This window comes from Leptodactylus fuscus, chromosome 1 (genome assembly GCF_031893055.1).
Source record: "Leptodactylus fuscus isolate aLepFus1 chromosome 1, aLepFus1.hap2, whole genome shotgun sequence".
NCBI classification, from domain to species: domain Eukaryota; kingdom Metazoa; phylum Chordata; class Amphibia; order Anura; family Leptodactylidae; genus Leptodactylus; species Leptodactylus fuscus.
Window position 1 is genome coordinate 233,337,345 of NC_134265.1, and position 22,187 is coordinate 233,359,531.

At 41.1% G+C, this 22,187-nt stretch overlaps 1 protein-coding gene across 1 annotated transcript in view; it reads right to left on the minus strand.

Moving 5' to 3' along the window:
* Positions 1 to 6,005: 6,005 nt before the first annotated feature.
* GSR (glutathione-disulfide reductase) overlaps positions 6,006 to 22,187 on the minus strand; it is a 28,201-nt gene continuing 12,019 nt past the window's right edge. The window contains exons 5-13 of the mRNA XM_075284344.1: positions 20,346 to 20,493; positions 16,491 to 16,545; positions 15,074 to 15,173; positions 14,466 to 14,552; positions 13,615 to 13,773; positions 11,567 to 11,678; positions 9,528 to 9,659; positions 6,730 to 6,863; positions 6,006 to 6,501 (exon numbers count right to left, since the gene is read on the minus strand). Of these exons, the coding sequence (XP_075140445.1) occupies positions 6,352 to 6,501; positions 6,730 to 6,863; positions 9,528 to 9,659; positions 11,567 to 11,678; positions 13,615 to 13,773; positions 14,466 to 14,552; positions 15,074 to 15,173; positions 16,491 to 16,545; positions 20,346 to 20,493 (1,077 nt within the window). The 3' untranslated portion in view covers positions 6,006 to 6,351. The remainder of the gene's footprint in view (positions 6,502 to 6,729; positions 6,864 to 9,527; positions 9,660 to 11,566; positions 11,679 to 13,614; positions 13,774 to 14,465; positions 14,553 to 15,073; positions 15,174 to 16,490; positions 16,546 to 20,345; positions 20,494 to 22,187) is intronic.

Here is a 22,187-nt window from a genome sequence, read left to right on the forward strand (position 1 = left end):
CGATGCACAGTGACACCATCTGCAGCAAGATGATGCTGCAGCTCTTTGGAGGTGGTCTGTGGATTGTCCTTGACTGTTCTCACCATTCTTCTTCTCTGCCTTTCTGATATTTTTCTTGGCCTGCCACTTCTGGACTTAACAAGAACTGTCCCTGTGGTCTTCCATTTCCTTACTATGTTCCTCACAGTGGAAACTGACAGGTTAAATCTCTGAGACAACTTTTTGTATCCTTCCCCTGAACAACTATGTTGGACAATCTTTGTTTTCAGATCATTTGAGAGTTGTTTTGAGTAGCCCATGATGCCACTCTTCAGAGGAGATTCAAATAGGAGAACAACTTGCAATTGGCCACCTTAAATACCTTTTCTCATGATTGGATACACCTGGCTATGAAATTCAAAGCTCAGTGAGGTTACAAAACCAATTTTGTGCTTCAGTAAGTCAGTAAAAAGTAGTTAGGAGTATTCAAATCAATAAAATGATAAGGGTGCCCATACTTTTGCACCAGTCAAATTTTGGTTTAATGCATATTGCACATTTTCTGTTAGTACAATAAACCTCATTTCAATCCTGAAATATTACTGTGTCCATCAGTTATTAGATATATCAAACTGAAATGGCTGCTGCAAACACCAAAATATTTAGAACTAAAAATGATTAAGATTAATAGGGGTGCCCAAACTTTTTCATAGGACTGTATATACCACTAGAAATTCAGCGCACTGTCAGCTTTCTAGCGGTATATAAAACCGCCTGTGCCCCAACTGATGAAAAGTCCTCTCTAGTAGAGCTCTCTACTGACAAGGAGTCAGCGGAACCCTTCCCTTAAATTGCTCAGTGGCTTCTTAACCTTTTCCCAACATCTGGCATAAGAGTGTAACTGATCACCACATGACCATGGTCACTAAAAGTAACAGAATGAATGACAGTAAGCAGAGCTCTATAAAACTGTGAGGAATTGATACAGAAAGTATATTGGAAAATTGTATAACTTTTTATTATACAAACCATAACATTTGTCTCTCAATATTGGTGCCGGACTGCTGAAAGTTGCCGACCCTTGGTATAAAATGTACATAGAATAGGAAAGACTTTGGCCTCTTGCACATGACAAGGATACAGGCAGAGGTTGTGTCGATTTTATAGCTGAATGCAGTGAGATGGATTCTGTGTCATCAGAGTGTCTTCCATCCCCTACTGACTTCAGTTAGGGAGTTGAGGATAGATCCTGTTCTATAATAATCTGAACGAAGGATTGCAGTCATGCTCGGTTTGTGCACTCTGTCATGAGGATGATGGCTAAGTATACAATACATCACAGTTAAAGAGGACCTTTCACCATTTTGCCCACAGGCAGTGTTATATACTGCCGGAAAGCTGACAGTGCGCTGAGTTCAGTGCACTGTTGGCTTTCCCGATCTGTGCCCGGTGTGAAGAGCTTACGGTCCGGTACCGAAGCTCTTCTATGGTCAGAAGGGCGTTTCTGACAGTTAGCCAGAGACGTCCTTCTGCCCAGCACAGCCAATCGTGCTGTGCTGTGAGAGCTGGGAGGAACACCCCCTCCCTCTGCTCGCAGTACTTGTCCATAGACGAGCATTATCAGGGAGGGAGGGGGCGTTCCTCCCGGCTCTCACAGCACAGCGCGATTGGCTGTGCTGGGCAGAAGGACGTCTCTGGCTAACTGTCAGAAACGCCCTTCTGACCATAGAAGAGCTACGGTACCGGGACTGTAAGCTCCTCACACCGGGCCCACATCGGGAAAGCCGACAGTGCGCTGAACTCAGCGCACTGTCAGCTTTCCGGCAGTATATAGAACTGCCTATGGGCAAAATGGTGAAAGGTCCTCTTTAAGAGAATTCTAAAGTAACTGAACAATTTTTTTTTTTTTTTTTTTTCCAGGAAATGTAGATGTGACTATCTCCGGAATTCCCTATTATTATTTTGGCTGTCTGCATTCTCCACCTGCAGCCTATGGACCTACAGTATAGCGTCATGTGTTTCGACTCCATCCTGCATACAGTAGATCTACATAACTAGCAACATATTAGTTTGGATCTAAAATAATGGCTGCATCACTTGCCCTCCCTTGACATCTACCAAAATAGATCACTACCTTGCAATGCACACGCTTGGCTTAACTATTTTTAAGTATTTTAGTTACTTAGAAAAACACTATTTAAAAAAAAAAAAAAGTTATTTAGCAGGTCACCACTTTTAGTGCAGGTTTTCACTTTATTATATGACTCTGAACTAGAACACTTGTCTTCCTGAAGCTTGACCGAAGAAATTGCTGTTGTCTGATACATTTGTAGGCTTTAAACGTGTTATCATTGTCATGAATTGTCAAACCGTAAACAGATCCACAGTTGCTCCTTTGCTATCTGGATCGAATAGTATTATCAAAATGAAATTGTTTGCTGATATACATTACACTAAAGAGCTAATCCACCTTTTCAAAACTTAAGGGACATCATTAAGCTAGAATGAATTTTAGATTGGTGGGGGTCCCACTGTTGAGACCTTTGCAGGTGACCTGTTTTTCTTGGCAGCGCAGACATTGTTTACACATCACAAACTGGGCTGCTCCATCACCGCAATATGGATAGCGGCAGTGTGCAGTGGTGTACAATAAAATTGAATAGGACACCACTGCAGTACCCAAAATCGACTCGATCAGTAATACAGTGAGTAAACAGCACAGTGTCTGACTTTTAACCTCTTCCTCACTGCTATTAAGAGCCCTGACATAGCTTTCTCAACAACAGTAAAAAATTTATATGCGTTAGAATATGAAAAATCGTTCATTTTCAAAAAGTGATATTTTATTGGTAAAAGTGGTACAACATAATAAAAACAATATAAATATGGTACCGTTGTATTTGTAATGACCTGTAGGACAAAGTTGCCTTGTAATTTTTAATGCAGTGACCACTGTAAAAACAAAATATATAAAAAAATTTTTTTTGTTTTGTACTCACGATAAAATCTCTTTCTCATTGTATTCAGGACAGCACCATGGGTGTAGACCTGGCCACTAGGATACTAACACTAGGAATAGCAAAAGATGTCGGCTCGCCTCTCCACAGACACTATGCTAACCAGGAACAAGAAACAAGGATGGGATTTGTGTCCCCCAATGAATACAACAATTTTTTTTCTCTTGCTTATTTAATTGGGGGACAGCATTATGAGATTTCCTAAAGCAGTCCTAGAGAGTGACAATTACTCGACCATGCGAGCATTCTAACACATAGCCGCTTGCAGAACCTTGCAACCCAAGCTGGCATAGGCAGAGGTCACAGAGTTTATCTGGTAGAACTTGGTGAAAGTGTGAATAGAGGACCCGGTGGTGGAAGCATGATGGCGAACAGTCTAGGAGGCTCCGACAACTCTCGTGGAATTTGCAGTCACATGGAGAGACGGCGGCCTGTCTTTGACCTGAGAGGCCTCCCTGTTACCAGACCAAATCCATTTGGAAGGCCCTTGCGAGGGCCCTCAGGGAGGGTGAACAAGGCATTTGAACCATGGAAGGAATTAGTGAGAGGCAAATAGATTCGAATCACTAGGACCACATCCAGGCAGTAAAGAGACTTTTTAGACTTTTTTTTTTACCTTAGGCAAAAAAAAAAAAAAAAATGGAAAGTGGTGGATGAAGAACAACCTTGTCCTTGTAGAGAATTAAAAAAAAGAAGGTTTCTGGGGCAGGGCAGCCAGTTTGGAGACCCTACAGATTTAAGTAACAGCCATGCTGCTATAAGAAAGAAACAACTGAGTCAAGTAGTGTCTGCCTCCTATGGACACTACGTTAAAACAGTTTAGCATAGCGTCTGTGGAGAGAATATAGCCCAGAGACAAAGCCGACATCTTTTGCTATTCCTAGTGTCAAGTGGTCAGGTCTACTATACTCATTGTGCTGTGTGCCCCAATGAAATAAAAGACAAATAATGATAGAATTGTGGGGATTTTTCACACAGACTACCCCCAAAATAATCTAATCAAAACATTATATGTGCCACGAAATGGTGCAAATGAAAGTACAACTGATCACGCAAAGATGAAGATAAAAAAGTTATGGATTTTGGAAGGCTGGGTACAAAAATAGTCGCTGAGCATTAGATACAAATTACCCTGCACCCTTAAAGGGTGAAACAATGCTATGATCTGCATACAGGAGTCCTGACCCCCGCTACTCTAAAATTGAAGACCCATTTGAGGATAGTCCATCAATTTTGAAAAGGTGGATAACCCCTTTAATATTTTTATTCTTCATTTTTTTTATTATAATATTTCCCCTTCTCCTTTTACACAAGCTGAACTTCTGTGCTGTATGTCAATCCACATATCTGTCCTTACAAGACATTGGGGAAGATTTACTAAGCTAAATATTTAGTGTGCAATCTGTCATAATTTACACTAAAAACTGGCATACATGCTTTGTACCACAGTATGGTGAACACTGGCTAATATTTAGACAGTGTAAACTTAGATGATCTTAGGGCAGGTTTACGCTACTGTTATTTAATGTCCGTTGCTCTAATCCATCATAGGATGAGAGCATTGTACATTAAACAACAGATATAGACAGATCCCCTCTGTCTGGTGTCGGTGTGCATTCAGTACCATGTAAAGAACATAAATGACACTTTATTCCATCGTGTTTCTATAAAAAGAAAAAGTTGTAAATGCAGGACTTTATCTTTTGTTACTAAACCAAACATGAAAGAAGAAAGTGTCCATTGTGTTTTTTACATTATAGTCCATACCAATGGAAACGGAGGGATTTCTAACAGTGATAGAGTGACAGACACAAAGTCTGTTGATCTCACATCCCATGACGGATGATAGCAAAGAATTGTAATATTGGTAATGTGAACATGCGTTTAGTTTAAGCCACAGTTTTGGCACAACTTGAGGCAAGTGCTGAATCGTAAGCTACACCCTCAACTGAATTGTAAAATTTTTACCTCAAACTAGATGTGCTAATTTGCGACATTTTACACTGGTAAAGTCGAGTGGGAACCACAATAGTAAATCTGCCCTAATCTGCTTTACAACTTTTGTGCCTTGTTCAACAAGTGGGCATGACTTAGCAAGAAAGAAGTATGCATTGTAATGTGCGCCATTGAACTAAAATTTGGCACAAAATTTTGGGGCAGAATAAGTCAATCAATAGGTGGATAAAGTTAAACAACAGTGTCTAAAGATGGGCCAAGTTTATCCCAGCCTAATTTTACACTGTCTAAATACCAATACAGGAAGAGTAAATCTGTCCTATTGTTTGTCTCTCTCGTCTTAATAGGCACCAACCATTACAATGTTTTAGTAATGTCTTGTACAACACCTCAGTATATGCTTGTGTCAGTATCGAATACAGGTTGTCAACACTTGTACATAAAGTTTTGTCAAAGAAAGCGCTTCTTATTGTAATTAATAAAGTGAGTGAGTGTGAATGAATGAGGTACTGATGGCTGTTAGATAGCTCACTGCACAGGTAGACAAGGAGGTAGTACTATTGTGCACACATTATTTACAGGAAAAGTCGACACTACTACTACCATTTTAATGAAAATCATCATTTAGTGTTATGCAGATAAACTGAAGAAGGCTTTAGGGGTGTTTCTTCTGCAAGGGCTTCGCTCTTCAAACAGATAACTGACCCTAAATGTATACAAAGTGTGACAAAGAGGAAGATGTCACTTGATCAATGAGGGTGGAGCCCTTACAGGAGAAAAAAAATTCCCCTAAAGGCCTTTTCAATTAATTTGCATAAGAATAAAATGCTAATTTTCATGAAAATGGAGCTGCAATTCAGAACAAGAAAGGCATATTTGGAAAGTTTAGAAGCAGCCATACAAGGTACTGTCCATTGATCTGATACTGATTTTCCTGGTGACATTAGGCAAATGCCCATATTCCTCCCTCTTTCTTGCAGAAATGTTCATAATCCACGTTTCATTAGTATTGGCCTTGGTGGTCAGATGCCATGAAATATCCACCACAATGTGTTAGTGCAACAATACCTTTATTCAACAGATATTATATAACTGTAAGATCTAGACTCCAAGCTTACAAAACAGATAAAATAGCAACTCCCGACATAAGCACAATTTATTATTCCAGCATTTTGTTGAAATCTAATACTACAGTCTTGTGAGAGTTTATTAAAAGGCACCTTTAAAATGTATTTTAGAATTTTTCTGATCAGTTAGAAAGTACTAGGACAGAAAATCAAAAAAGATTTATAAATAAGGATGGAGTGTGTGTGTGTGTGTGTGTGTGTGTGTGTGTGTGTGTGTGTGTATTTAATTGCAGAAGACAAAGTAATGTTAGCATTCAAGGCTCAAAATGACCTCAACGAAGTGTGACCAGCTCCTCGGAAGAAGTTGGGTGAATGGCAACAGTATTATCAAAGTCTTTTTTAGTGGCTCCCATTTTGATAGCAACGGCAAATCCTTGCAACATCTCATCACAGCCTAATCCTTGCATGTGCAGTCCTACCACCTAAAAGATAAAAAACAAATGTAAAGCTTTTATATAAATAAGGCAAGAGACATATGACAGAGCTAGAGGTGGCGGCCACTGTGAAAGGCCAATGCTAGGCGTGACAGTAAGTATGGCAGTATGGTCCGCCATGATATCTGGAACCGAGTTAAATGTCCTTCAGAAGGAGTTTCCAAACAACTGAAAATCTAAAAATCAATCATGAAGGAGTTAGAGTTCCAATCTTACCTTTTCCTCTTTATCAACACAGACCAGCTTCATCACACATTTTGTTTTCCTTCTGGTCACGGCATGGTACATTGGCGAAAACGAAGTTGTATAAATCTTTACATTCTCCCTACCCTTGGCTTTTACGGCTTCCTCTAAAAATACAAATAAGAATAGATATTGCACAATAAACTTAAAAGATGACATGATCAATCTACTCTAAGTATTAGATGCAAAGCAGGAGTTTCTTGAATTCTGCTCATCGACAGTATAAATGTAACTTCTCGTTGAAATCCTAAAAAACTTTGCAAGTCTTCAGTAGGTGATACCTTTTTAAATGGCTAACTCATAATGATGACAGAATATGACGTTTCGAAGCTTCCTCTGAGCTTCTTCTTCAGATATATCTGTCATCTGTCATATTCTGTCATCATTATGAGTTAGCCATTAAAAAAGGTATCACCTACTGAAGACTTGCAAAGTTTTTTTGTTTTTTTATATTTCATAACCACTGGCTAACACGGTACCAAAACAAACATTTTCCTTTTTCGTTGAAATCCTGAAATTGAATTTCCACCATTTATATTGTATTCCCTATCCTGTGGATGAGCAGATATCTTGTAAATGGGTGGCTGCCTGAACACTAGGACCCCCACTGATCATGAGTATGGAAATATCTTAAACCCCTGTCTAAATGAAGCAAAGGTACAAGCCTACTGCCACTCTCTTCATTTCTATGGGACTGCTGGAGATAGCTGAGCAATGTAAATCCTTAGTTATCTTCAGGAATGCCCATAAAGACAAGTGAAGCAGTACATGGGAGCCTCATTCTCGTGACCGGTGAGTGACTGGATTGGACGCCCACTGCTGAAGGTAAGGGAAGAGGGCTTCATAAATACTTTGGTTATGATAGAAAGCTTTTATTCATCTACAACATCAGCCTAAGTTTGTATTTTATTCTGTTATATCCTTTTTTTTTTTTTTTTTTTTTTAGGCGCCGCCCCGAGAGGCTGGCTGCCTTTGATGCAGTGCTCCAAGCTGGGAGCAAACTTTTCTTTCCTTTTTCACTCTTTTTCTCTGTATCTTCAAGAATCCGGTAACCAAGCAATCTAGCACTATGAATTTAGCAACTATAAATCGAATGGAAGACCCTGTGGAGTTTTTTGTTCCTTTTGTTTCCATTGTAAAGCATGGACTCAAGACCTGGTTCAGCTGGTTTCCACATGTGCCTGTTACCATCCCCCCAGCTAGGACAGCATGGCTCAACATGCGGCATGGAAGAGAAACCTACATGGAAATGCGGACTTCTTCGTTCAAGGAGATGATTTCTGGCGTCAATTCCTGATGTGTGAAGATGCTACAGCTGACTGGTATTTCTTTCTACTACTGTGGACACGTGGGACACTGTTACAACCTGGGAACCATCACCCACCTACCCCAGGAGTTATGGAAGCTTGGCAAGAGAGCAGCACCATGTATACCTGGATGGTCTCTGACTTCCTTGGGGCAGTAGAACACTGTGGTAAGGAGGAGGAGGAGGAGGGCTTGTGATGAAGGACATTTGGGGCATTTTTTGTGGTTAAAAGGACAATAGTGCTGATGCAAGATACCAAACTATCAGCTGTGAGCAGGAGATCTCACCACCTACCAAAGGAACTGCCACATGTTATCATGATAGCTGCTTATGTCCCCCACCTCTGCAAAAATTTCTGCTTGTTATATCCACATGCTGTGACCCCCCTCCTCGTGTCCTACAACCAAGTCGGCTGTATTATTATAATTATTATTATTAACATCAATCTGCACAGAGAACTAAATGATCCTGCAGTGTGTCTGTGTTTCTTTCTTTTTTAGTTGCTATGATTCCTAGGATTTCTCTATCTGCCATGAGCTTCTATGTGTTTCTCTCTTGTTATATACTACTGTACCATCTATGAAACTGTATCACTGAAATTTCCCCATTGTGGGACTATTAAAGGAATATCTTATCTTATCTTATCCTGCACTTTCTACTGTTTTATTATAAGGTTTAAAGGGAATTTGTCATGAGACCCAAGTTTCCTGACCCATGGCTACCTTATTACAAACAACTGGCTTTTACTCTAAATGCTGTGTCAGAGAAAACATAGCTGAAAAACAGAGAACAGGGATATTTTCTTGGTGGTGGCTCGTTGATAGCTTGTCCTCACCCAGCTTGGCTTGCTTGACACATCTTATTTATTATACATATGGATAGTCCTGTAATTCAAGCTATTCCAGATGGGGAGCTGCCTCCACAACACATCTCCTTGTTTCCGATATGTTTTTAAGCTAAGTTTTTTCTAAAGTGCTGCATCATTTCAGAGAAAAACATAGTTCTTTGTAATGAGACAGCCTGTAGATATTTTATGCTGCCCATGGTTCAGGGCACATGAATCTCATGACAGGTTCCCCTGACTTTAAAAAGTATGAAGTAGACCACCTTAGTGATTGTTGCAGGCAGTCAGAATTCTATCATTTAAAGGGGACACATCATGTTTATTATGAGGCCTTATTGGCGGGCAGCAGGGGCAAAAAATGTCAATATAGGTATGTGGACAGAGATAATTTGGAAATGAGACAATGATCCCCAGAATTTATTCTGATAGCCATATTGGGATTTGAGAAGAAATTTTTCTTCTAATATGTAATAAACTGAAATCCACGTCATAGGATATTTTGCCTTTCTTTAGATCAACACAGTAGAATTCAAAAATAGAACTTAATGGACCTATTGCTTTTTACCTTATCAATGATATTACAATATAACTAAGTAATACTGTATTACTAGCATTTCTCACCTTCTGTAAGCCCCACAGTTCCTATTGGGGGATGGCTGAAGACCACTGTGGGAATGTTGTTATAGTCAAGCTTGGAGTCCTCCTGCCCTTCAAACAATCTGTGGGCCAGTCGTCTACCTGCTGCTATGGCAACTACAACACAAAATGGAAAGATGTGTATGATGAATAGCAGTCTTACCCGGCATTCACATCTGCGTTTGGTAATCCGTTCGGGGAGTCCGCATGGGAACCCCCCGAACGGATTACCAAACGCAGATGTGGGAACCCCCCGAACGGACTACCAAACGCATTTGCAAGTGATGTGCAGTGAAAGCACACGGATCCCCCATAGACTATAATGGGGTCCATGTGCTTGCCGCGCACTGCCCATACAAATCATCCGGACAGGAAAGTAGATTGTGAACTACTTTCCTCTCTGCATGTTCCCTGCGGAGATCTGGGAATCCGTGTGCTTTCACTGCACACTGTATGCAAATGCATTCGATATTCCGTTCTGCAGGTCCCCATGCAGACTCCCTCGAACGGAATGAGGGGTTACTCATGAAAGTAACTTTGCTCTGAACATAAATGTATATGTAAAAGGCTGTTGTCTCCACCTTTTATGGATCAAGAATTTTTTTCAACACATTTCAACAGCCATAACTTTTAAATTTTTCATCAACAAAGCTATATAATGGCTTATTTTATGTGCCAAGAGGTTTTTTTTTTTTTTTTTTTTTTTCATTTTTGAATCATTTTAGGGCACTTAGAGTTTTGTTTTTTGTTTTTTGTTTTTTTTTTTTTTTTCACCAGATAAATAAGTAAAGCAATTTCACTATTGTTTTCAGTTTTTTTCCATGCCATTTAAAAGAGTTATGCGTTTTGCTTGTATTATTACCATTGTGGAGCTCATACCCATTTTTTATTTTGATGCAAAATATCTTCGTGACATTGTTTTCCTTATTATTTGGTTTGGAGGTAAGGTATACTTATTAAAATTTAATGAACATTATTAAACTTGTTCCACTAGAAGTTAGTCTATGTCATGTGTCACTTTAACATATATGTGTGAAATATCCTTACGGCAGTCACAATACAGACACTATACATAGGTTAAAGGTTTATTCCCATCTGAACGATCCAATCTGTACTTATGTAATTTCAAGAGTTTTGCTAAATACATTGCTTTAGCTTTTTTCGCTTGCCTGTTAGATTATTCCTCCCATTGTTTACACAGTGTTTCCTTGGTCCCCATCCTGTCTTGTGATAACAGTTTGGAGGGATGAGTCACTGCTGTTGGGGTGGGGTTGGGTTCTCTCCCTGCTCTGTAGGACTCTGTAGTCAGGAGTATCAGTTCTGCTAATTGTAGTTTGGTGATGAAGGCTCGGACAGTGTTGCCTCTATGTAAACACAAACATAACACTTTGAGAGTTTATGACTGAGAAAAAAAAAAAGTTTGAGGCTAAGGCCCCACGGGAAGACCCGCAGCAATAAAGCACTGCTGGAAAACCTGCAGCGATTTAAACAGAAAGTTTGTGCAGTTTTCCTCTGTGGACTTTCTGTTACAATTATACCTATGAGGGAACCACCGGCGTTTCCGTAGATATAATTGACATGCTGCAATTTCCAAAACCACAACAGTTTTTTGAAATCACCGCGTGCCCACACCGTGGTTTTTACTGCAAAGTGGACATGGGATTCGCTAGAATCCCTTAGCACTTGGCACTTACTGTAAAACGCAGCGATTTTTCCCGTGGTGTTTCTATTGCGGCATTTTCCACCCACTCAGTAGTTGCTAACAGTGACATATTCTGGGCTTTTTGCAGTCATTGCCCCACAACCCCTCTACTTTATTTCTCAGTGACAGCTCTACAGTACAACCAGGAAGCTACAGCTGTCACTCAAGAGCATGCAACTAGAAAGGCCACTTAGGGAACTGCTTTACACTATACCCATCTACCACTTCTTTTAAAAGGCTGCACCTCTACTGTTCACAGCGTTTCCTTGCTTTCAGTACTGGCTTTTGGTACTCAAGATGTGTAAAATTACTGTTACCTTACCTGGTGTCAAAAGTGCTCTACCACACACATCACCTACAGCATAAATTCCTTTCCGACTGGTGTTCTGGAACTCATCAACCACAATATGGCCCTTCTCATCTAACTCCAAACCCTGAAAAAGTCAAAAAGTTAACAATGATTATGCTAATAAAAAATCCTGCCTTTTTATACAGATTTTATCATTTAAGGGCTCGTTCACATCTGCACCCAGCACTCCGTTCTGCAGGTTTCCGTTTCCTGCACAAAACAGGGCAGGAGACGGAAACCCGCCAGAATCTTTTCAAAGCCATTCAAATGAATAGGTTTGAAAAGTGTCCGGCCGCGAGCGCCGGTGAGCGTTTTATGCTCTCTGCGGCGAAACCGTTTTTTTAAAACCGGCACAGAGTCGGACATGCAGTACTCTGTGTCCGGTTTAAAAAAAACAGTTTCACCGCGGAGAGCTCAAAACGCTCACCGGCGCTCACGGCCGGACTCGACATGACAGGTTTCCGTCTTCTGCATGCAGAAGATGGAAACCTGAGAACGGAATCCAGACGCTGGTGTGAACCTAGCGTCCAGAGTTTTTCCAACCTTATGACATTGGTGATTTCTTTAGAAATAAATCATCAATATCAGCTCCAACATCCCTACTGATCAACTTTTTTCAGTAGCAGTCGGTACAGGAACTATATAGTGTAAGGAGCTGGAAACAGACAGCTTGATACAGGGTGTAGTGACCGTGGCACATTATTGCAGATCACTTAAATGGGAGCTGAGCAGCAGTACCCCAGCACAGACACTACAAAGTGCACATAGCCATCTGCTTCCAGTTATGTACACTGTTACAATGTGGTGTAGGCAGCTACTGAAAGCAGCTGATCATAGGGGTGCAGAGAGAGCATAGAACAACAAATTCATATAATACAAATGACTATGCCATAGTCTTATATTAAGTTACCGTATTTTTCGGACTATAAGACGCACCTAGGTTTTAGAGGAGGAAAATAGGGAAAAAAAAATTTGAAGCAAAAACTGGTAAAATATTTAATATATGGGAGTTGTAGTTTTGAAACAGCTGCAAGGCCACATTGACAGGTGACCCTGCAGCTGTACGGGGATGCATAGAGTGTTTTTTTTTGCGGGGCCAGAAGTACTTTTTAGTTATACCATTTTGGGGAATATCTATTTCTTAGATCACCTTTTATTGAAAAAAAAAACCGGTGGTTTATGATATGATTTTCTACTTTTATATATATATTCTAAGGACAGGAGATGATTTAGAACTTTTATTTATTTCATATTTTTATTATATATTTTTAAAGCTTTTTTTTTTTTTTTTTTTTTTTTTTTTTACTATTTTATTCCCCCGGGGGAACCTTGAACCTGCGGTCACTTGATTGCAAGTCCCATAGACGGCAATACAACTGTATTGCCGTCTATGGGCCATTCTGTCTATTAGTATTACGGCTGGTCATAGACCCAGCCGCAATACTAATATATAGCCGTGACAGGCCTGGGAGCCTCATTAGGCTCCCGGCTGTCACCCGAACAGGTCGGCTCCTGCGATATCGTCGCGCAGGAGCCGGCCTGCAACTTTACAGGTACGGGGCCGGTGGGGACCGGCCCCGGGGGAGAAGGAGCCACCGATACTGACCCGGCATCCGCTGTACTAGAGAGGGAGGGATAGACGCCGGGGCCTGAGACATCGCTGCCCTGCCCTGCATGAAGCTAGCGGCGGGGGGACGGCGGAGCGGAATAGCAGCATCACTCCTCCCGCTGCTGGCTTCATGCAGGGCAGAGGAGCGCAGCGATGTCGCAGGCCCCGGCACCTGTAATGGCATCTATCACTTGCCGGCTTCCGCCTCTCTATTACAGCGGGTGCCAGGCGCCACATTCAGACTATAAGACGCACCCTTCTTTTCCCCCCAAATTTGGGGGGAAAAAAGTGCGTCTTATAGTCCGAAAAATACGGTAATCAGCTTGCAGTCTCTAAACCCAATACTTAAATTCAATGTATGTTTTACATATTGCATGTAATTATATTCTCTACAGTGAGATGACAATTTTACCAATTTCTCCAGGTTCAGTCCCTCTGTGTTGGGGTCTCTTCCAATAGCCCACAGCAAGCAGTCAACATCCGGGATAGTTCTCACTGTTGGTTTGCGTCCTGGCACACAGCACTGAACATTGATTTCTAGTCCGGTACTTGTCTTGTGAACTGACTTCACCTGTAGTAATACAAAATCAGCAAATAAAATGAAAAAAGTTTTTGTTAATAATATTAGATTGCTCTATACATGTATATGGTTTTTGCAGTACATTGGGTACCAGAGTCACAATCACTAATAGGCCATACTCTTGTGGATCTACCTTTGTTACCCCTCAGCAATTTTCTTGCATATGGACCTGGTTTGTGAAGGATTTTATATGAACAACAGAAGGTGTCAGGAGCTGTGCTGACTGTAAGTGAAAAGATTTCTCATCATGGTAACTGCTGGAATGGGAAAATCAGGGATAACTAACTGAGATCATCTTGCTGTTGGCACTAAGCAGTTACCACCAGGAAACTGTGTAGGACATCCTAATATGCCCTAAAATAAATCTATCAAAATCAATAAGCTGCAAGTGCAATGAGAGTCTCTATTTATTGTGGGCCTATGTTCTGCCTGCTGGATGAATCCTTATCTATACATTAATAGGGCATTTCAGTGAATAGTCAGCTGGTCAGCTCCTCTATTGCTCATGGACTATGCCTTGTATGGTAGATTAACTCCATTTACTTGATAGGGACTTAGCTGCAATACCATAGACAACCCATAGACAAAAAGGCACTGTTTTAGGAAAAAGGGTGTTGTTTTTTTATAATCTCGCAAGTTACATAATACAGGTCACTACAGTGAAACAATGTCTTTCACATTACCTCTGCATATTTCCAGACATCAACCCCTGCATTTTCAAGCTCTTCAGTGCAGTTTGTACTAATCATGGAATCAAATGTCCTCAGCACCTGCAGAGAGTAACATCTACACATTAGTCTCTCCAAGGTTTCAGTCGTAGCCTCATACTTCCAGCACGGTTCATAGAATCTCTTTACTTATTTTATTTAATAGTAGTTGTCTTTTCAATAGATGCAATTGTAGATGAAGTCCTATAAGCCTGCATAGCAGGGGCAGGAGATGAATATTTGCATGGCAATGGCTGAAGAGAATTGTTAGTAACCAGAGAAGAACTTTATGAAATTTTAGTTCTATTTTTATGTATTCGCATTGACTTCTAGTGGGCTACATTAGCCATAAAATGGCAGGATGGAGGCTGAGTGGTTAGAACAGTTGCTTTGCAGCATTCCCTAGAGTTTGCATGTTCCCTCTGTGTTTTTTGTCAGTTTCCAAACACATACTGATAGGTTAATTTGGAATTTAGATTGATCCCTGACCCCATTGTGGTTCACATTGTATAGTATATGATGATGACAATTTCTGTACAGTGCAGTGGAACGTATAAGCATTTTATAAATGAAAACATTTCTACCTTATCTTGACGAATCAACAATGCGGATCTTGAACCCAAAGCTGAAAGAATCCCAGCTATCTCAACAGCAATATAACCAGCACCGACAATAACACTCCGTCTGGAAAAGGAATGCAATATACTGCAGTCACTTGTATTACTAATAGCAAAGGCGAAATCCAAACTACTAAGGCCCAATTCACATCTGCGCAAGGGTTTCCATGCCGGCGGACCCCCCAAACGGAAACCTAATCTACACGAGAAAAAAAAAAAGAGTTTACCTTAGGAAACCCGCAGATCCCATAGACTATTATGGGGTCCATGTGGTTTCTGCGCGGTTTCTGCACGAAAATTGTGGAGAGAAAAATGCTGTTTGCAGCGCTTTTCTCTCTGCATTTTTCATGCGGAGAGGGGAAAGGAATGGCCCGAACGGAGATGTGAATCAGGCCTCAGTAGGACATCAAACTGTCCGCAGATCTCAGGAGCTAAGCAGAATCTAGCATTGCAATGTATTATTTGTTTTGTGCGGAAACCGAGCAGAAACCACACACACCCCATTATAGTCTTTGGGTCCGTATGGTTTCTTAGCTAACCGCTTTTTGATGTGTATAGGTTTCCGTTCGGAGGGTCCCCAAGTGGACTCCCCGAACAGAATACCAAACGCAGATGTGAACTGGGCCTTACAGTGCAAGCCCCTTTCACATAGATTGTGAAACCCTCCCTCCAACCCTGAGGGTAGTAGTCCACTCAAAGTGTAACCAAAGTCTCCTCCCCCTCTCATTGCTGCAGTCCCCACTCCCTATGTCTTATGTGCTAATGCAACAGCTCAGCATCAACAGAAGTACACACACGTATACAACAATTTTTACCTTTTATAGTCCTTATTTGATGAGAAGTATAACTAAAATTTGCTTTCCATTGGCATGATTCTCAGTCACATGCTCACTGCTATGTTTCTAGGAGACTAGGAGATGCTGCAACAGGCACTGCTATGTCTCCTTGAGAAGTTGACACAAGTAGGAGGTGGTGCCAATTTCATTTGTTCACATTAGTGGGAAGGCAGTTAAGGAGAACGGCCTTGCCTGTAGTAGCTCTGGTCGCTAATTACATGGCACAGCAAGCAAAGTGCAAAACAAGTAAAAATGGTAGGATTATTCTGCTGTAGGAAAGGTGAGAAAAGATGTAGCTAGGAAAGACAGCCAAACACCTTCTCCCCTGTGACGTCATCCTAACACAGATTAAAAGGTAACGTTACTCTCTTTTGTTAGGAACCACTTAAGACTACAGAACTATTGATCTAGTAAATACTTAGAGAATGCACTTGAACTTGTAATGACAGTAAATTAGGTAAATATACGCCTAATTATATGCTGCCATTTAGCACATTTCTCACCAGTAAACCCCATCAATGGTCTCAGTAGTAGATAATAATATATACCTGGGTAACTCTTCAAGTGCAAAAAATCCATCACTTGTGATTCCTAAACTGGCTCCTGGAAAACAAAGCAAGATCAACGATTTCAGCTACGAACGGAAATGACTTGCAAATGAAAAACAATGTATTCTGCTAACAGATAATAAACATCTGACTGATCAATATTTATGCTGAACCACAAGACAAGACAATGAGATTCTTTGTGGAATGATTTTTATGCTCATAAATGTCCACTGGTCTGCAAGCAACTCTACAATGACATCTTAACACTTTACGGTAAAGTCTACAACTGCATGGAGATCCTGCAGCTGCAGAAGGGAGTTGTCACAGTCAGCCAGACTCCTCATAGAGAAAACATAGATTTTTTATTGTTTTTCTTGCCTTTCATATCATCGTACATACAGCGCTCAACGACTGCTCTTTATACAGTAAAGGAAGCGGCCATGATGCTGTCTGCTCCCTTGGCAATCACTGTTGCCATGTAACTGCAGGAACTGGTGGATCTCAGCAAACCTAGTTCAGCTTTCTAGTAAGTCTCAGGAGGCTGTATTTTGCCATAAGTGGGGCACCAGTTACCGGAGAAATCAACAATAAACTGTAATGTTGAAATGCCCCCCAAAAGTCTCTTATGAAATTATGGGGGTCATGTGTTAAGTAAAAAAAAAAAAAAAAAAAAAAAAAGAACAAGAAGAAAAAAACATGCCACCACTAGCACACATGGTAGCGTCTCCCTGTCCTCTGTGACAAAAACTATATTTGTCATTTAAAAATGATTGTAATGGAAAGGGACAACTACTGTGTATACTCAAGTATAAGTCGACCCGAATATAAGCCGACCCTCTTAATTTTACCACAAAAAACGGGGAAAACTTATTGACTCGAGTATAAGCCAAGGGGCGAAAATGCATGACATTCTGTTTGTACGTATGTTAATCCTAGATGTCACGTGGTCTGGGATATTACCATATAGGCCCAAAGCCTGTGGTAGTAGTAATAGCCTATTACTGCTAGCACAGGCTTTGGGCCTGTATGGCAACAGGCTGCTACTGCTACCATAATGCTACTGCTACCACAAAAACTGTGCTGAAATACTGGGCTTATACTCGAGTATATACGGTATTTAAATAGGTATTTTGCTATTAAACAAAAACAATTAAAAAATTTAAAAAAAAAAAACTGTGAAAGAACACTTTTTCCCCACTTATCCTACAAAATGTCGAGGATATTAAAAAATAAAAAATACTAAAATGGTAATTACATAAAAACACAAAAATAAAGAACTATGTATCACTGAAAAAAACAAACAGCAAGTACTTGAATATTTCAATAAAAAAATAATATCATTTATCATTATATCAAAACCCAGTGTACTAAAAAAAAACTGAACCATTGTCTAGTCATGATTAGGGAAAATGACAAGCAAGAATGAGCAAATGAAGTGACTACAATTAAATTGTGCAGGCCACATGTTTATTTCTAATTTCTTTGTCAGTAGGGCCAATTTCTTAAGAAACCACTGATAGGAAAAACAGAGATATATGAGAAGAACATTGCACTTAGAAGTACCGTATTTTACGGACTATAAGGCGCACTGGACTATAAGCCGCATTGCCCATGAGCGCCTTATAGTCCATCTCGGTTCATATATAAGGCGCACCGGACTATAAGCCGCAGTCCGGTGCGCATTATATCTTATTGAAAGCGGCGGCAGGCAGACTTTGCCAGCGGCCGCTTAACCCCCCGCGTGCCAGCCGCTTCTATTGGAAGCGCTCGGCAGGCGAGGAGGGGCTCTATCAGCAAAATCATGCTGATAGAGCCCAACCGTAAACGTTAGATTAAACTACCACCCCCCCCACCACCACCCCCGTTTTAAAATAAAAGCCTGAAACAGAATGTGAAACTTACCGAGCGGTGCAGGGTGGGCGGGCATTCAGGCCTCCTCTTTCTCCGATGTTCTGTCCTCCTCCGGCGCTCGCAAGCTGATAATGGCCAGGGCACATGCGCAGTAGAAGCATTATGATATTGCGCATGCGCCCCGGCCATTATCAGCGAGCGCCGGAGGAGAAGGACGGAACATCGGAGGCAGAGGAGGCCTGAATGCCCGCCCGCCCGCCCTGCACCGCTGGGTAAGTTTCACGTTCTGTTTCAGGCCGGCGTGACAGCAGGGCTGCCGGACACTTCCTATTCATTTCTATGGGAGCCAGCATGCGAGCGCTCCCCATAGAAATGAATGGACTGCTTTTTTCCATTCATTTCTATAGGGAGCGCTCGCATGCCGGCTCCCATAGAAATGAATAGGAAGTGTCCGGCAGCCCTGCTGTAACGCCGGCGTGTACGGCTGTGATACACGCCGGCGTTCCATAGTGTTAATGCACCCTTACGGTGCCTTTTATGTATGTATGGAAGCGGCACGCAGTCTTTGCCGCCGCTTCCATCCATATATAAGCCGCACCGGACTATAAGCCGCACTTACGATTTCTGAGGAAATCGTAGGTTTTTATGTGCGCCTTATAGTCCGGGAAATACGGTAATGGGCGATTGTGCTGTTTTATGAGAAATACAAAAATTGTGCCCATGACGTCCCATTTCATATACATTTATATAACCAGATCCTGCAGTTAAGAGTTATTTCTAGATATTCATCTCATACTGAAGGTAAGTTTAAATGGATTGTCCAGTTTCAGACAAATATTGAGAGACAAATGTTATTGTATGTTTAAGGAAAAGTTGTAAACATACCGTATCTGTATCAATTCCTCATGATTTTCGATCTCTGCTTGCTGTCATTCATTTGTATTACTTCTAGTGGATAAAAATCAGTCCATGGTCATGTGATGAGCACACAGGCGCACAGCTCGTTACCAGGCAGATGTCTAATTACTGTGCTGTGACTGTAACGAGCGGCACCTGTGTGCTCATCACATGACCATGGACCGTAAATCACATGACCATGGAGCGATTTTTATCCACTGGAAGTAACAGAATGAATGACGGCAAGCATTGATCAAGAAAGACATAAGGAGTTGATACAAAAAGTATATTTGAAAACTGTACAATTGTTCATTACGCCAACAATAGCATTTGCCACTCAGTATCGAAAACTGGACAACCCCTTTAAGCAAACAGTAAGAGATAGGTGAAACAGTTGATTTACAGAATCTAAATAAACACCTCAGATTTTGACTGTTGTATGTCACCATAGAGACTCATTTGCACAGCTTGCATATATATATATATATATATATATATCAGGAGATTATCAGTGGTCTTGTATGTCTTCCATTTTCTAATTATTGCTCCCACAGTTGATTTCTTCAATCCAAGCTGGTTGCCTATTGCAGATTCAGTCTTCCCAGCCTGGTGCAGGGCTACAATTTTGTTTCTGGTGTCCTTGGACAGCTCTTTGGTCTTCACCATAGTGGAGTTTGGAGTCTGACTGTTTGAGGGTGTGCACAGGTGTCTTTTTATACTGATAACAAGTTTAAACAGGTGCCATTACTACAGGTAATGAGTGGAGGAAAGAGGAGACTCTTAAAGAAGAAGTTACAGGTCTGTGAGAGCCAGAAATCTTGATTGTTTGTAGGTGACCAAATACTTATTTTCCACCATAATTTGCAAATAAATTCTTACAAAATCAGACAATGTGATTTTCTGGATTTGTTTTCTCATTTTGTCTCTCATAGTTGAGGTCTACTTATTATGTAAATTACAGATGCCTCTCATCTTTTTAAGTGGTGGAACTTGCACTATTGGTGACTGACTAAATACTTTTTTGCCCCACTGTATATACACACTTCAGGAAAGAACAACAGTGGCAAAAGCATACATATTGTTTGACTATTGCATGCAGCTACCTACCTGGAACCTCCGCATCTGAGGGTATTGTGGGTTTGCCCCCTGTAGCAATGAGAATGTGTGGGGCGGTATATTTTCGACCATTAACTTCCAGTGTTGGTTCAGGATCAGATGTAAAGGTTGCATGACCTCTAATAATTTCTATTTGGGCCTGTGTCAAACAAAAGCAGCATTTAGTGTCTTGATGTGTGCAGAACTTTTTTCTTATTTCTATGCTGGCCAATAAAATTTTCTGTATTATTGTTCTTAGAGTGTCTATAATGTACCGTATTTTTCAGACTATAAGACGCACTTTTTTTCCCCCAAATTTGGGGGGAAAAGAAGGGTGCGTCTTATAGGCCGAATGTGGCGCCTGGCACCCGCTGTACTAGAGAGGCGGAAGCCGGAAAGGGATAGACGCCGGGGCCTGAAACATCGCTGTGCTCCTCTGCCCTGCATGAAGCCAGCAGCGGCAGGGGCAATGCTATTCCGCTCCTCCGTCCCCCCGCTGCTGGCTTCATACAGGGCAGGGCAGCGATGTCTCAGGCCCCGGCGTCTATCCCTCCCCGGCATCCGCCTCTCTAGTACAGCGGATGCCGGGTCTGCAGTCTGTATCAGCGGCCCCTTCTCCCCCGGGGCCGGTCCCCACCGGCCCCGTACCTGTAAAGTTGCAGGCCGGCTCCTGCGCGGCGATATCGCAGGAGCCGACCTGTTCGGGTGACAGCCGGGAGTCTACTGAGGCTCCCGGGCCTGTCACTGCTGTATTAGTATTGCGGCTGGTCTCTATGACCAGCCGTAATACTAATAGACAGAATGTCCCATAGACGGCAATACAGTTGTATTGCCGTCTATGGGACTTGCAATCAAGTGACCGCAGGTTCAAGCCCCGGGGGGGGAATAAAATAGTAAAAAAAAAAAAAAAAAAGCTTTAAAAATATGAAATAAATAAAAGTTCTAAATCACCTCCTGTCCCTAGAATATATATATAAGTAGAAAATCATATATCATAAACCACCGTTTTTTTTTTTTTCAATAAAAGGTGATCTAAGCAATAGATATTCCCCAAAATGGTATAACTAAAAAGTACTTCTGGCCCCGCAAAAAAAACCACTCTATGCATCCCCGTACAGCTGCAGGGTCACCTGTCAATGTGGCCTTGCAGCTGTTGCAAAACTACAACTCCCATATATTAAATATTTTACCAGTTTTTGCTTCAGAATTTTTTTTCCCTATTTTCCTCCTCTAAAACCTAGGTGCATCTTATAGTCCAGTGCGTCTTATAGTCCGAAAAATACGGTAACTTAATATAAGACTATGGCATAGTCATTTGTATTATATGAATTTGTTGTTCTATTCTCTCTCTGCACCCCTGCAATTCTCAGCAATATATGGAAAAATATTATCAAATGTGAGACTATGCAAACAGTTCCGACCATACTTGATGAGTGTCTTTCCATTTATAATCTTAGTCCCCATGCACATAAGACATTTTCTAATTATCTGCGACACATCCGGTTTTAGAACAATGCGAGTCAGTGGGGACATAGACATGTCATTAAAAAATATTAAATGTTGGCCATTTTGACAGAAACACAGATGTACCAATACAAGCCGATTAGTCACTTTTTAATGTCTGTTAAAAACAGATGGGTGGGTTGGGTCAAAAAATAAAATCTAACAAAGTTCATGACAGATCAAAATAGATAAACTGGAAAGCGGACATTAATAATGGATAGACAGAAAACTGATAAAAAAATAAGTGACACAATAATAGAAAATGGTTGTTAAAGAGGACTTTTCATGTCCTCATGCACATGCGGTTTTATATACCGCTAGAAAGCCATACGGTGTGCTGAATTCAGCACA